Source organism: Aptenodytes patagonicus, chromosome 1, assembly GCF_965638725.1.
Source record: "Aptenodytes patagonicus chromosome 1, bAptPat1.pri.cur, whole genome shotgun sequence".
Classification (NCBI taxonomy): Eukaryota; Metazoa; Chordata; class Aves; order Sphenisciformes; family Spheniscidae; genus Aptenodytes; species Aptenodytes patagonicus.
Genome location: NC_134949.1, coordinates 213,348,496 through 213,365,634, shown reverse-complemented (window position 1 = coordinate 213,365,634; position 17,139 = coordinate 213,348,496). Strand labels below are relative to the sequence as shown.

The following is a 17,139-nucleotide window of genomic DNA, read 5'->3' as shown; positions in this document are numbered from 1 at the left end:
CAGATAAAAAAAATCCACCCGTTGTGGGAGTATCTGATCAGTTTGGAGAACTGGGAGATTGTCAATGAAGCCACAGAATACTTTTCTGGGACTTCACCATTCAAAACATAAACCATGTGTAAAGGAAATGAACATGGAGGTAGAAAAGCTTGTTGATATAAAATTATTAAGGATAGTTAAAATTAAACCTAACTGTGAAGAGCTGCAAAAGGATATCATCATAACAGAGTAGATAGGTGATAAATAATGTCACCCAGTACAAATTTATATAATACCTAAACCTAAAAATATAATACCTTTATTAGGTATCAGTAGAGAGTTTAGGATGCCATTGCAGATGAACATCAGCTCAAGTGCAAAAAGGCAAATGGAACTGAATCATGAGGAAAGCAATAAGGAACAAACAAAAACAAACAAACAAAAACCCCACAAGTAGAAAAAAACTGTGATAGAAAGATCTACAGCTTCCATATTGCTGTGCGGTTCTCATTTCCCCATCTCAAAATGATAGAATGGAATTTGAAACGGTGCAACACGGGCACTAGGAATGATCACAAGTTTATTAAAGATTTACTGTAAGGAAGGATTAATAGTCTGGGATTTTTCAGTCTGTAAAAGACACAACTAAAAGGGGATATGACAGATATCTTATAAAATCATGAATGACTCAGCTGAGATGAATCAGAAACTGGTATTCATAATTACAAAAAAAAGCCAGAAAACAGTAAAAGAAGTCACAAGGGGCATAATTAAATTATGAAATTTATTGACATAGTACAAGCCAGTGGGAATATTTTTTTTACGACAGATAAGACTAGGAATGATTTCAGTCTAGGCTAGGGAAAATTTTAATTTACTACAATTTGGTTGATGCCTTGACTTTATTTTAATACCCAGGACACAAAGGTTAATTTCCTTTTTTCTACAAAAAAATACCTTTTAAGCTTTAATGACAGAACCAGTTCAGAATTTGCTTTTTCCTACAAGGGGCAGTATTTCTCCAAAGGTTCATAAAGCAATGTCAAAACATTGATTTAGTCATGTTTTTGAGGAAAAATGGGTCACTATTGTTAGTACACGTAATACTTGCATGATTATGTTTTTTAAAAAGAAATCTACTGCTACTTATAATACCACATTATTTATGGAACGCCATTGTTTGAATTAAAAGCATTTTATTCTTTCTGCTTCTGTTATTTGATTCACATATCAGACACATTTAGATTTTCTAACTAAACTTAAGCCCCCAAAGACATGTTTAAATGCATATATGTTTAGACTTCCTCCAGAACCAAGCTGCAGGAGTCTGTGGGACAACAGGAGGAAGAGAGCACAGCCCCACTGGAAACTCCTGAGTCCCATGAGGAATATTTCAAGGGCTAGAAGTATATGTTTTACTATTTCAGCCCTATATATTATTTTTTTCTCTAATAGGTTGTGGGTTGCTTTTCTGTCTGTCTCTGCCAGGTGGTCTTCTCTCAGCTGCAAATCTCATATCACCTATTTCCATGTTCCTCCTTATGCTCCTTTCTTTTCTCTATCTTGCATAAGATATCTCTTTTCTCTCCTTTTCCTCTCTTGTTCCTATTTTCTTGCTCTAGAATTCTTTGGAGACTCTTGACTGATTTTTATAGATTTAGACTAGACTTGTCTTGCTACTGTGTCCACAAATCAGATTTTATTCAGTTTTCCTCATCTAAAAACCTGAACAATTTGTACTTTAATATAGCTTTTAGTTCCTGAGTATCGCTTAGTCCAGTAGCCCATCTTCTGTCTAACCGAACATAGCTGTTTGAGACATATTGTTCTCCTGCCATTCTGATTATGACATTTCCTCTAAGTCACATCAAATACAAACCTCTCAAATCACCTTATAAAACCTGTCTCCCTTCCCTGCTCATTTCTCATTTCCTAAATTCTTGTGATTCTCCAAAGCTGTCAGTCACTCCACAGCAAATTCCAGATAACTCTATTGATTTTAGTGTTTATATTTTTCACATTCCTGAATGTTTTTCTAGTTGTATCTTACAGTACTAAATGTGATGTCCTGATAAAATTAATCATCTCCCAAATTAAAAGGGTCACTGAAAATAAAATAACTGAACTTTGTATGTGTCTGCATATCTCTGTGTGGTGGGTTGACCCTGGCTGGAGACCAGATACCCACCAAAGCTACTCTATCCCTCCCCTCTTCAGCTGGACAAGGGAGAGAAAATATAATGAAAGGCCTGTGGGTCGAGATAAGGACAGGGAGAGATCACTCAGCAATTACTGTCACAGGCAAAACAGGCTCGACTTGGGGAAATTAGTTTAATTTATTGCCAATCAAATCAGAGTAGGATAATGAGAAACAAAAAGTAAATCTTAAAACACCTTCCCCCTACCCCTCCCTTTTTCCCGGGCTCAACTTCACTCCCGATTTTCTCTACCTCCTGCCCCCTCAGCAGCGCAGGGGGACGGGGAATGGGGGTTGCAGTCAGTTCATCTCACATAGTCTCTGCTGCTCCTTCCTCCTCAGGGGGAGGACTCCTCACACTCTTCCCCTGCTCCAGCGTGGGGTCCCACCCACGGGAGACAGTTCTCCACGAACTTCTCCAATGCGGGTCCTTCCCATGGGCTGCAGTTCTTCACGAACTGCTCCAGCATGGGTCTCTTCCACGGGGTGCAGTCCTTCAGGAACAGGCTGCTCCAGCGTGGGTCCTCCACAGGGTCACAAGTCCTGCCAGCAAACCTGCTCCAGCGTGGGTTCCTCTCTCCACGGATCCACAGGTCCTGCCAGGTGTCTGCTCCAGCACAGGCTTCCCATGGGGTCATGGCCTCCTTCAGGCACATCCACCTGCTCTGGCGTGGGGTCATCCATGGGGTGCAGGTGGATATCTGCTCCACTGTGGACCTCCATGGGTTGCAGGGGGACAGCCTGCCTCACCATGGTCTTCACCATGGGCTGCAGGGGAATCTCTGCTCCAGCGCCTGGAGCACCTCCTCCCCCTCCTTCTTCACTGACCTTGGTGTCTGCAGAGTTGTTTCTCTCACATATTCTCACTCCTCTCTCCCAGTTGCTGTTGCACAGCAGCCTTTCCTCCTTCTTAAATATGTTATCACAGAGGCGCTAGCACCATCACTGATGGGCTTGGCCTTGGCCAGCGGTGGGTCCATTTTGGAGCTGTCTGGCATTGGCTCTATCAGACAAGGGGGAAGCTTCTAGGAGCTTCTCTACAGAAGCCACCCCTGTAGCCTCACCCCTACCAAAACCTTGGCACGCAAACCCAATACACTCTGTTTATATCTGCGTACACAAATGCTCTTACTTTATTTGAGTTTTTCTTGCTGAGCTTACAAGGTCCTCGCTCAAACACAGCATGTTATGTTCATTTATTTGTTATAATTGTCACTGCACAGGTAAACAAAGCTTTGGTCTATGAAAATTCTCACCCTTCTAAAATTGATTGCCTGCTTTAATCTTTCAAAGTGTAAATATTAACCCATGTTTGAGAGAATAAATCCTTTTTCTTAAGCTCACTGTTGTGCTGCTGGTAACCCTGAAGAGCATTTTAGAATATGTACTGGACCTGAGCAGCGCGTATCAGATCAAATGAGGCTATTTCCATCAATTACTAGTTTTACTGCTGGGAAGGTTTAAACAGCAAGCTGCAGGGTTTTTCTGTGGTAATCTCAACACATGGAAAACTGATGACATTTCATATTTTAAACATTCCTTATTTTCCAGGTGTGATGGGGGAATATGAACCAAAAATTGAAGTCCATTTTCCTTACACAGTTACAGCTGCAAGGGGGACTACTGTTAAGATGGAATGTTTTGCACTTGGCAAGTAAGTACAGATTCTTTAATAATTAGACATCATTGTTTATTAAGATGTGACATGCCTAATTTGTGGTCTCATTATTTTGCTGGATTTCATTTTCACAGACAGTCCTTATTGCACACTCAAAGTAACCAATTGACTAAGTAACTAATTATGAATTCCCTGCCCAGTCATTTCTGTGGACAGTAATTCATTCAAGTTAAAAGACTCTCTGTCAAAATGAAAAGTAACATTCTTGTAAACAAAAGGAGGAAACTTTTTTTATTGAAAATTTTACCAGACTCACCCATTTATTCACTGTGATAATATAAATCAGTAAATTAGAGTTTATTCTGCCAAAATATCCTAGTTGGAGAATAAATAAGATTTGTAGCTTTTTTTTCCCTAAATGCGTATTTTATATATGAAGCTAAGAGCACAATGTTTTAAACATGTCCTAACACACTTTGTGGCAGTGCCAATTCTCTAGTTTCTACCTGACCTAATAACACTACTAGAGAACAGGTGTTTAGTATTCATGTCAAGGGTTTTTTTATATGTTTATTGATAAATGATTTTAGAGAGAGAAAGGTTTCAGAAATACCTCTTTGCTATTTCATACAAATTAAATAAGAAGTGAAATTACTTCTATACACTATTCAGATTACAGAATATAGGATGAAATTGATAGCACTTCAATTTTGTTGAGGCAGTTACTATTATTATTGTTGCCAAGAATAAGGGTGGCAAGGGTAGTATACAGTCATACAGAACTAAGAAGCAGTTCTAGTGATTCAAAGAAATTATTCTTTCTTCTGCACATGTATGTAGCTAAAAACAGGTGTTCTATCAGTGATGTTTCACTAGAGACTTATAAACAAACATAAAGGGTAGGGTTTTTTCAAAAATACCCCATCAAATTTGGGGGGGGGGGGGGGTTGAAAGAAATCTCACTGTATTGAATTCTTTTCAGTTCCTTTTTATAGTGGTGTTCCTTTTGGACATCCCCCTGCCACCCCTCGAAGTCATGCTACTCAATATCATATACCCTGCTTGGTTTTCTAGTTCATAGCTCATCAAGGCACATACAGGTTCCTTACAGCCTGGCTTTGATTAAGAAATAGTGGAAGGATTTGTCTTTGTAACTCCTGTGGGAGGAACTTCACAAATCAATTAGTCTGAGGAGTACCGTATCTTCCATACCAATTCTTCTAACTTATTTACTTAAGTAGGAACAATACATAAGAGGAAAGGCGTTTTAAGACAATAGTCTGTTTTTCTGAGGATCACCACTCCAGCTTGCTTGGCAGGTCTGGTTTTCCAGAGCAACCTTTCAAAGCTTGTCTCTACTACCTGAGAGGGCTTTTAAAATGTTTTTATAGTCATTTTGACCTTCATGTGTCACTGGATTTTTTTGTTCAGATTTTTCTCTTAACAGTTCCTATCTACTGGCTGGATGAGATATGTCTTAAACTTGCTTCCCTTCTTGCCTCTTTTTCCTGTTTGACCAACATCCAGATACTCTCAGTGAGCAGGTCAGCAGAAAGTATTCATAAATAATTACAGAGAAATTCTGACAAAGTATTTTAATTGTATCTATTTAGGCCCAGTGGAGTTGAAGGAGAGACAGGACATAGCCAAAACAGTCCAAACAAAATGCAGGAGACCATAGCCCGTATATAGGGAGCCATTAGACAGTGACAGCGGCTTTTGCAAATTCATTCCCAACATAAATGTAAGCAGTAGTTTAGAAAGCAAATGTGAGGGAAGAACTTCTGTAGGGTAAAACGCAAGTCTTGTGTTTTATATAGTAAAGATAAGGAAAGAGGTACCTGAGAGAGGACAGAAAAACAATAAATGGAGAAACTATATGAAATGCTGAAATATATGAAGAAAAGAGCTGTGCCCTAGAGTCTGGTGGCTCCGGGCTCTCTCCTGTCAGCAACACTAACCAATTTTCTGCCAGGTCAATAGCTGGCAACAAGGCCCTTTTAGACTCTTGGCTATGGCTGAAGCAGTAACCAACATGTTAGTTCCTGTTTTCTTCATTTTGCTGGAATTAAATTGCAGTTGCTGACAGATTACAAGTCAACTGTCACTTTCCAGTGAAGAGGAGGTATGTCGCATGTTGTCCTTCACAACCATCACTGACAGGCAAGAAATGCAGCTACTGATAGTGTCAGCACCCTGAGATTTAGTAAACTCTCTCAAAAAGAGTCAGTCACTATTCAAACAGCCACATAAGGAAGGTGAAGGTTGACAGGAAAGGCTTCAATTAGCTTATTTCCACGTTCATATTTGGTGTTAACCTTTAATAAACAATAAAACGAAAACACCTGAACCATCAAGGAATTTAAGGTTATCTAATAAGTTGACCCCATTTGCTCCTATTGTAATGGGCAGCTATTTTTACCATGCACATTCCTTATCTTCTTTTTTGCAGCCATTAATGCACAATCAAATCAGCTGAGTTGAAATTGCTTTCAACCTGATATGGTAATAATTACATGAGTGACATTTCAGGCCTCGTTTGAAACCTGGAGGCTGAGGTAGGAGGTAGAAATCCATCAGATTTGCTATTCGTTTTATCATTTTCATTTTTTTTATCCCATGTCTTATTCCTGATAGCTTGTAAGGATCTTTTCTTGTTACAGTGCCATGGGTCCCCACTGCCAAACTGAATTAGCAACTAATTTGTTCCTTCTTTAGCATTTTGAGATTTGGCGTTTTGAATTTGAATACGTAAATAACACAGAGGTTATTACAGTCTCAAAACCAATGTGCTGCTGTTTTTCTCATGCTTTAATTTAGCTGTCTGAAATACTCTCTCTTCTTTCTCCACTGTAATTGTGAGAATGACAGATGTTCCAGTGAGATTTCCTGAAGTAGGCATTTGGCAAATATTCTAGAAAGAGCCTAGTCTTTAGTTACGGATTAATGATTTATTAATAGTGTTTATTTAGAACTGCCAGTCACTATGGCTGTAGGAATTAAATAAATTGGAGCTGTGCAGCTTTTGTGTCCAAACTAAAATCAAATGTCTTAATTGCTTGACAGACAGAAATTCTCTAAGAAGGATTTCATTCTGACCCATGCAATATGTAGCTGGTCCAGTTACAAGCAAAAATATTACGTTACTGATGCCACTTATAAATAGACTTTGTTGTTGCTAAAGGATTCAAAGTAATACAGGAGTGAAATACCTCAAAATGATTTTATTTGTATTAGATAATGCTGCTTATAATAAGCATCAGTCGGTTGGTTAAGAAATCACTGCATATATACATGATTTCCTGCTGAGGTGTAAGAGAAGACATGACAGACAAAGGAGTTAAATAAAATTTACTGTACTATATATCAGAGTGTGCATTTTGCAATTAGTGATGTTTTGTGATTTGTGTTGGATATTCATGCTGGCCCACTTTTGTTGAAAGGTTGTTTTTATAGCCATATTCACTGTTACATCCGCACAACAACTTGTGTTTCGATTACAACTATGTTTCATACATATCTGTATATATAGCATACCAATATGTTTTCTGCCACCCATTTAATTATGTCATTTTTATTAGGAACACTTGAATTTTTGTTTGTTTCCTAACAAGGCAGAGGATTATATTTTTTTAAAAAGAATAATTAAAAAATAACCCTGGCAATTACAAGGTATTAACATCTTCTATTTTTTGAACTTTTCATAAGAACAGAATGACATCTTTTTAATTTACATAAATGCTAAATCCTGATTAAGATTTTCATTAAGCATTGTTAAAATAATAAAATAATAATTTAAAAAAGGAAAAAACTCCTTTAAAACTTACTGAATGGAAGAATTCAAAACCTCTACATTAAAGAAAAATAAACCTAACCAGCAGTATGTTAATATTTGCTTTTGAGTAACACAGTTTTCACTGCTTGTGTCTTCTGTTATTTAAAAAGACAAGCTAATTCTTTGGTAAAACAAATAAATGAGCTTATTGGTAATGAAGTGGTTGTTTGTAGTCCAGATAATCCTGGTTTTCTAACAAGTCCATCATTTCAATGTCAGAACTTAAGTTTATTATGTAAATCAGGAAGACAGATCACGACCTTGTTCTTTGGGTATGTTCTGGTGAAGAAGCCATGATTTTCCCGGGTGACATTCTTGCACAGATCACAGCATTCCTGGCTTTTCCTGCTCCAGAAATGCAATTTCTCGGGCATTGCTTTCTGTCACAGCAGGTTTCCATTTGCATTTTCTCTCTGATATTACTGACTTTGTTTCCCAGAACATCGTGGAGGCAACTGGTTTATTCTTTCATTTCTTTTTTCATGTACTTTTTTAAAAGGAAGAATTCTGATGTCTTTATTTAGCTACCCATTAAAAAGATATGAAAGTAATGGTGCTGATAGGTAAAAGGACCTTAAGTTCTGTCCCCATCACGTGACATATTCATCAACGAAGCACTTCCAGTGACTGCCATCCAAGCATTCTTTATCACTTCCTGAATTTGGAGTATAGTTATCTCATAAGTGATTTTAATACTATTATTTTAACAATGGACTTAAAAACAGGCGTAGATGGAAATATATGGTTTTTTTAAAAGCCTCAAAATGAACAAGTTTTCATAGTTCAAACAATGATACAGGACTGTTTTGTCCAAGCTTGCATGAAAAGCTGTAAGTTACAACCCTCCTCAATGAGCACAGACCCTTGCCCTCAGAGGAAAGCAAGAAAAAGGAAGTGTCAGAAATATACCGTTCTTTTTTCCTTTTCTTTTTTTTTCTTTTTTTTCTTTTTTTTTTTTTTCTGGATTATAACTCTAGGTTGACTTCTTTTTTCCCTTTCAAATAATTCTTCTACGCCCACTCTTTCACACAGATTTTTAAATGTCAAATTGTGTATAATGCACACACTCTACCTGACCCTTACACTTCAGCCTTTTCCTCACTGCATTTTTGATCGTGCATCACACCATAGAGCAGCTTCTATTTTATTCTCCATATAAACTTCATACTTCATTGGTTTTCTGGCTCCAGCCAAAAAAAAAAATACAGTTTATATTATGATAGTGCCAACAGCCAATTTTGAGTGAGTAATCATATTTTATTTCTCATTCGAACAAATTAGAGGATGTGGGCTATTGCTGTACTTGTAGGTTACCAAAGTTTTCAATCTTTGCTTTTAAAATAGGATCCCTGGGCCATGTAGGCTGCCAAAAGGATTGTTTTGCTAAAAAAATAAGTTTTATGCATCCTTTTTTTCACTATGGTTATTTTTTAACCACATAGAGCAACACATAGAGATTTTAATCAAAACGATCAGTAGAAAACAGTGCTGACAGACAATTTTTGTTACAAACCATATGTTTGTTTTTCTGTATTTTTGAGAGACTTTTATTCTTGTGCTATTTCTGTACTATAGTAACATCTACACAGCATATCAATAGTCTTTAAATCTAGCTTACTTCACTTTAGTAATGTCGAGACTGTTTTTATTGTGAAATATTCTTAGTTAAAGATAAGAATAAAATAGAGATATTGACTTCCTTTTATTACTGAATTATGATGAGGATGTTATGATAGAAGCATTGTTCATGCTGTTGTATTTAATGTTGCTTTAATAATTCTGTTGTAAATTTTGTTTTAAGAGATTTATAGCTCATAAACATTCATCCCATCTGTAATATGTCTTGCAAGAACTCAACTGATAGTCCATTTATAAATCTTGCTTTTTAAATGAAATAAAATAAATATAAGGTGAAGTTACATATATTTAAGTCACACAAGTGAATGAAATTTAGTGACTTGTAGTCTAGGAAATGTTCTAAAATGTTCTCTTGAAATAATGAACTCTGAATCAATTCTGATTAATAAATATCTCAAAGTTTTAAATCCATGGAATATAGGATTTTATTTTGTCTCCTTGACCTGATTTTCTTTTAACAGACTTTTCTAATTGTTCTTAATAGCCTCAAGTTGCGCCAGGGGAGGTTTAGATTGGACATGAGGAAAAATTTCTTTACTGAAAGAGTGGTTAAACATTGGACCAGGCTGCCCAGGGCAGTGGTTGAGTCCCCATCCCTGGAGGTATTTAAAAGACGAGTAGATGAAGCACTTAGGGACATAGTTTAGTGGGCATGGTGGTGTTGGGTTGACGGTTGGACTCGATGATCTTAGAGGTCTTTTCCAACCTCAATGATTCTATGATTCTATGATTCTATGATTCTTCAAACTTTTATTAAAAGTGCTATTATTTATTTAATTGCAGACTATGTACATGTAGAGAGAGCTAACAAGATTTTTCAGTATAGAGAAATAAAAGCAAAAAGTGTTTAGATAAGCGAATATGATATCTAAGCAAAGATCAGGGTGGCGGTACAAAAAATCTTTATGATCCGGTGAAGGGCATTTGACTGTAACTGTGGAGAACTGCATGAAGTATCTGAAGAAGTGATTTTTGCTGGTGTCACTCCTTAAGACAATGACATAGGGTAATGGCTATAAAGAAGGCTTCTAGATATTGCAAATCTTTTTGCAGGTGTAATAGACTTTGCAAGTCCACGTGTTAAAAGGATGTTTCTGTGAGGTCTGGTTAGTGTTTGGCAAACAATGTAATGAGGAAAAGAGTAATTTCAGAAAAGAAGGAAGGTTAAAGGCATCCAAGAAGTGCATCTTGGGTCAAAGGTATTATAGTACCTGGTTCTTTTCTTTTCTTCCTCTGAACTTTAGCTATATGTGATTTTTGCCAGGAACACAAAATTCACAAACAGTAATCCTATAATGAGTCACAGATCCAGGTTGCACACTTCTCTGACAAACACATGCAGTTATCCATCTGGTCCCTCAACATAGGTGAATAGAAGTTTCCAGCATTGTACCGTGTTGTTTCTTAACTGCAAAAGATAAAACTTAACCCTCTCTGCTCTTCAAATGTGTAAAAGATGGCTTTTCCTTTCAGTCCACTAGTTAAAACTATGCCCCAGGTCTTCCATATCTTTCTCCCTGACTTTTATCCTTTTGTTGGCTGATATTGGCAAATCCAATATTACCTATTTTATACTGGTCCAGAGTGTTTCAGAAGTGGTATTCGTGTGTTGGCTGTAGACAGCAAGATTCTTCCTGGCTTCGGACCTGGCAGGAGGCATCTCCTGCTATAAACTGTCAAGAGGAGCAGACAGGACCTTCCATAACCTGACCCCTTCCCACTAATCCGGTGTCAAAAAAGGTCTCATGAGGATTTCTATTCTGAGATAAAATTCTTTTCTGACATAAATCTCCTTAATACACATCCATGAATCCACCTCTCACTCCAGCCCTGGTATTATGCTAAAGAAAAGCAGACCTAATGCACTGATCACAGTTTAAAATAAACTTAAAGTTAACTTCTGTTAACTGCACTACACTGCATCCCAGGGGCATCGAGATGAGTGAGGGGTCAAGGTGGCAAGCAGCAGCTGAGTATTATCCAGTATAAACATGGGAATATAACACGAGTATAAAATGATCATAGAATCATAGAATCATAGAATCATTGAGGTTGGAAAAGACCTCTAAGATCATCGAGTCCAACCGTCAACCCAACACCACCATGCCCACTAAACCATGTCCCTAAGTGCCTCATCTACTCGTCTTTTAAATACCTCCAGGGATGGGGACTCAACCACTTCCCTGGGCAGCCTGGTCCAATGTTTAACCACTCTTCCAGTAAAGAAATTTTTCCTCACATCCAATCTAAACCTCCCCTGGCGCAACTTGAGGCCATTTCCTCTCGTCCTATCGCTAGTTCCTTGGGAAAAGAGACCGACACCCACCTCGCTACAACCTCCTTTCAGGGAGTTGTAGAGAGCGATGAGGTCTCCCCTCAGCCTCCTTTTCTGCAGGCTAAACAACCCCAGTTCCCTCAGCCGCTCCTCATAAGACTTGTTCTCCAGACCCCTCACCAGCCTCGTTGCCCTTCTCTGGACACGCTCCAGCACCTCAACGTCCTTCTTGTAGTGAGGGGCCCAAAACTGAACACAGTATTCGAGGTGCGGCCTCACCAGGGCCGAGTAGAGGGGCACGATCACTTCCCTACTCCTGCTGGCCACACTATTTCTGATACAGGCCAGGATGCCTGTATCAGAATACTAACATCTGTGATATCAAACAGGCTTCACTGTTTTTAGGGCCAAGTATGACAGTTCTGTTGGCCATTTCTTTGGGATATGTCAGCAGATCTTTACAGTGTGGTGGTAGTCAAGAGACATAGCTCATGGAATGGCCATTCAGCCCCAGCAGCTGCTGCTTTCTAGGTTTTGTCTTTCGGAAATGATTAAGCCTCCTTGTACTTTTCCATGAACACAAAACAGTTCTTGCCTCTTCCCACAATAATGGTAACACACAGAAACACCTTTGATATTACAGATAACCTGATTCTATACTAATGACATTCAGAGCATATTAACAGCCCTCATTTCCACTGAATCCTGTGATAGTAGCACATACATTGTTATCCCCTACACACTGCTGGTCAAAACAAAGTATGGAATAACATGATGAATCACTGCATTGATAAATGAAGGTTGGAGGTTTGAAGAATTCTTACCATATTTAATACACAATTTGCAGGCAAAAAAGAAGCTAATTTTGACTTGTTTTTTAAATGTATTATGGTACTCACAATTTAATGACATGCCAAGATCCTTGGCATGCATTAAATTGAGCAAATCATTCTAGATGCTATACATCCAATTCCTTGTTGGAACTAGGGATTCAAATATTCAGTGTTTTCCCTACATGTAGGAGAATTACTAAGGGAACAAGGAGTGCTAGCATCTTAGCATCGTTGAGTATTAAGCAAATTCACAGTGTAGAAGTCCACAGGTAGTAATTTGCCTTCACCTTCCAAAACAATTCTTATCATGATATTTTATTTTTCATCTACAGGTCACAGAGACATAAAATGGTTGTTTTCTCTTTTTAAAACAGGGAAACCATGGCATAGGGTATTAAAACAGAATGATTTGTCCAAAATGAAACTGCAAGATAGAGACAAAAATGATATAGAAATATACGTTTCTAAGTCACATAGGACAAAAAATCATGTTCCTCCATGCCCCTTCACACCACTTCTTACTTTAGGAAAAAGATTTTTTTAATTCTATCAGATGCCAAACCTGGAAGCTGTGGAAGCTGCTTTTAAAGTTTACTGATAACAAAACAATCCCAAGAGGGAAATGAACACTCTCAGTAGAACAGCATTTGTCAGTGTTATAAGTAGGGATTTCCTTTCCCCTGGAGATAAACTTGTGATGAGAGGAAGGAACCTTTTTAAACGTGAACATGGCATCTTCAACCTGAGTTTGTTTATATAAGACAGGAATAGATCCAGGATTTTTTTTCCTTTGATAGCACATACTGTTTATGTCAAATAAATCTTTCTGACTTTCATCAATCTAAAGTTCATTTTTAGCTCATACTGAGTACAATTTTATGTCATAAGGTGCTAGATCAGGATTGGATTTTGTTCCTATTTTTCAGTTTGTATTGATTTCTGCCTTCCTTTAAGTGGACTTGTTCTTGCATAGACTTTATAATGCTGTTACAAATATGGCGATCATTCGTAATAATGTAATAAAGATTCTTTAGTAAATCTCAAGTAGCACTCCCAGGGCTCATTCTGCCTCACTCTGACTAAATGCTTCATACTTACATCTAAAAATTTAGAGCTAATTGCTTTTACCGTGTGGCATAGGAAAAGTGGGAAAAAAACCCACCAAACTGCATGTCCCCATTAGTAGAATGTCATTCTTGAAGAAGCAATATTACCAGTCCCTTTCCTTTCTCTCTCACAACCATCAAAGAAAACTTGTAAATGCTACTAAAAACTTTGTTCAGTAATTTACACAGTTTTGCTTTAGGTTTAAAGATGGAGGAGCATTTTTTTTGCATTCCAAACTTACTATCTGGAAGCACATATGTAGGCTTTCTCTCTGTATCAGAGGTTGAGAGTATCAGAAGGAAGCAAATTCTGGCAATTGTCAATAGCAGGTCCCTAGAGTTACCATTGTTATATTTCTCTTCAGGATTTCCCACAGAGAAATAAATGCATATAATACTGTGTGGTACAAAAGCCTTAAATCCAGCACTTCCAGAAACTGTCACGCTCACTGGTTTCAAACTCTGTAGCTGATCAGCAGGTTCAAAGCCATCTTGTGCACCCCAGACACACTGGATTTACACATGGTGCTCATTTGCGTCATGATTGGCAGTAGACCTGCCGTTTCTGGAAGTCCTGGACTCATTGTAACTAGTCCTCTGGAATTGATCTGTACACATACACTGGCCATATCTGTACAGCAGAGTTAGGAAATCCTAGATTAATGTGCCAGCTACAGAAATTCTGCCTGGACAAAGTTTGGAACAGAGAAAAATGACATGAGAGAAAGTCCAGTTATAAAATAGTTTTACACAGGGCAAGTAAACACAGTGCTACTGTAGCACTGCGTCCCTGAGAATCCATACGAACACCTGTCAAAAATATGTCACCTTTCCAGGCAAATTTTCTGCTTCAAAGCATTTGTCTCCTCTAACTTAAATTTGTGGATTCTTCACGTATTATCCCCCATACTAACACAGCAGATGTCATATATGTCTTTTGCTTTTCAAGTTACTTCAGATTCTCTTCTCAACAGCCTTGATCAAGTCACTGGGTGGTGACAATTTACCTGTTGTTATGTCTTTAATACTTTTTAGAAGAATGTCCACTTATTTCAGCGTGCCCCCAGCCAGAAAGCTGAGGTAGGGTGTGATACAGAGACTAGGAAAAAAGGGTCATTGGATGGCTGAGGCAAAAACAGAGCTTACTTCTGTCCTTATTTAACAGTTGTAGTAGCTCAACACCTTCTCCATCCCACAATATAGCACCTACTATACTATGATGACAAAAATATAATATGGAATTTTGCAATGTGGGCAACACTGAATCCATATCTATACTTTATAGATCTAATTAAATTCTTTTTCATATGAAATTGAAAAAAAAAAAAGTATAAAATTGCTTCCAATGGTTTTTTCAAAACATTTTATTTCCAATGAAACTTGTGAAGAATTCCCAACAAATCCAATAGCACTTATCCCAAATAATATAGTGTTGAAAATTGGCTCTTATAATCTCTTCTAGATGTAAATGTAAAACTATAACTCATGTTTTCTTCAAATTCAAAACGAACAAACACACAGGAATGTCTATTACTGTCACCAGTGACCTCTTAGAACTTTTATTTCAGCTCAGACCAATGAGAAGTTTAATGATGGTATTTCTGAAATCAAGTAGGATTTTTTTCTCAGTGGTGCTAAGATTTACCAGTTGTATTCAATAGATTATTTCCAAAAGTGAGGAGAAATCTTATCTTTGAACTCAGTTGAAACTTGAATAAAGGTACTCATAGGAGTTGAATGTGAACAGGGTTATAATAAACAAACTATATTCCCATAGATGTCTGCTGAAACCAAAATAAAAAGGATTATAATGATTATAAGATTTAACAATTATGTACATTACATTAAACTCATATTAATGTTAGAGATACTTCTGCTGTTGCTCTATTTTTTAAAAAGCTGTGGATAATTTGAAAAGATGAACGATAAGTGCATATGTTAGTTAGCTTTTCTGGTGGATTTTATGAGATTTCTAGAACAGTCACACAATTTTATTCTTTCACATCCTCACTCAGATATATTTCATTCTTTCATTTCATTCTCACACAAGTCACAGCAAGAAATAGGTATAGATATATTTTTATTTCAGATGTAAAATTCATACTTCACTTGTAAGTTATACAAAAAAAATAAGAAGCTTCATTAAACAGAACTACAAGTTGTCTGCGAATAGTGATTTGCAGTTTGGGAGTACTTTTCTTTGAAATCATTAAATCTACACAGCTAAAGTAATTTTATCTCCTTGAAAAACTCCACTTACTACCTCATACTGATGAAGAAAAAAGTGAGTTTTTTAAAATATGTTTCCTAATGACCCAGAGAACAAGAAGTTTCATCTGTATTTGCCATGTTATACACATTTACTTTCTGTAACATACACGAAAGCAAATGTCAAAAAAATTAGTTAAATGCAATTTAAAGGAAATTTTCTAAATACATGAATTTCAGAGTAAATTCATAGCAGCTAAATGAGACAACTCTCACGGTTTATGATGTCTTCATTGTTTCTCAGAAATATACACTATGAAAAAATTCCACTTACAAATCCTATTCAGCAGAACCAGCTTTCTTCCATGCAAAAGTATCTTTGTCACTGATTTTAGTAGAAGTAGGGCTGAAGGGCAAATAAGCAATAATGGGCAACAAGCATGGCACCCTTATGGTGCCCAATGAAGTGTACCTGCACACCTATCTCATTCATAAAACAGCAGTGGCTGAATAGTATTGCACTGTACCAGCATAAAGTATTCCTACTGTGGACTTGTGTTGTGATCAATAAGGATTAATGAAACACTTGCCTGGCGATGGTGGCTTTTTTGCAGCCAGCAATCAGGACATAATTATATTCCATATAGAAAGAGGACAAGCATATAAGGAGTTTACACTTAAAGCTGAACCCAAAACAAAAGAGTTAGAAAATCTCCAGAAAGTCACTCAAGAAAGAGTATAAATGTGAATATCGAAGTGAAGTGTGCAAGTAGAAATAAAATATGAGAGCTAATAAATGGGAAAAAAAGAAAATAATATTGTTATTTATACTACTTCTAATATAGACAAATAACTATCAAAGTATAGCAAATCAAAATATGTAGCTAAGGATGTGACAGGAATGTCATAAGTGGTAGGGCTAAAGACTAAATTTTATTAGTGCATCAGAGACAAATATCCTGTTTATTCTTCATATTTAGAATTGAACAGGTTGAAGTACTTGTGTCATATAAGAATGGGAAGTTCTTTTAATCTTCTAATTGAAAAATATGGAAAATAACTTTTAATAGGAAACAAACTTTATAAATTAGGCCCATAGAAGCTGCACAGAAGAGTCCTCAAACCAAACCTACAGGACACCAAAATTTGAAATTAGTCAGCAAGAATGTAATTTAAGATTAATAATGAGTAAGGTATCAAGCTTCTATGGTGATACAGTAGGGGAAAAAAAAGAGCTCATATGATCCACACCCATCTTATGATCTACAACCATCTATAAAAAAATATACACGATTGGAGTGCTGAAGAAAAAGAGAACAGTCTCTTTTGTTTACTAAGGATAAAAAAAAAAGGTGTTTTGATCTCCATACATGTATTTCTTCTGTGGGGAACAGTGGTAAACAATAGAAAGGTATTGTAGGGACTATGCCTCAGAGATGAATCCGCACAC

At 37.0% G+C, this 17,139-nt stretch overlaps 1 protein-coding gene across 7 annotated transcripts in view; it reads left to right on the top strand.

The window, feature by feature from the left end:
- Positions 1–17,139, top strand: part of CNTN5 (contactin 5) — a 721,166-nt gene that overhangs the window by 545,368 nt on the left and 158,659 nt on the right. For all 7 annotated transcript variants that reach the window (XM_076328246.1, XM_076328247.1, XM_076328249.1 and 4 more), the window contains one exon: positions 3,728–3,830. In XM_076328246.1, the coding sequence (XP_076184361.1) occupies positions 3,728–3,830 (103 nt within the window). The remainder of the gene's footprint in view (positions 1–3,727; positions 3,831–17,139) is intronic.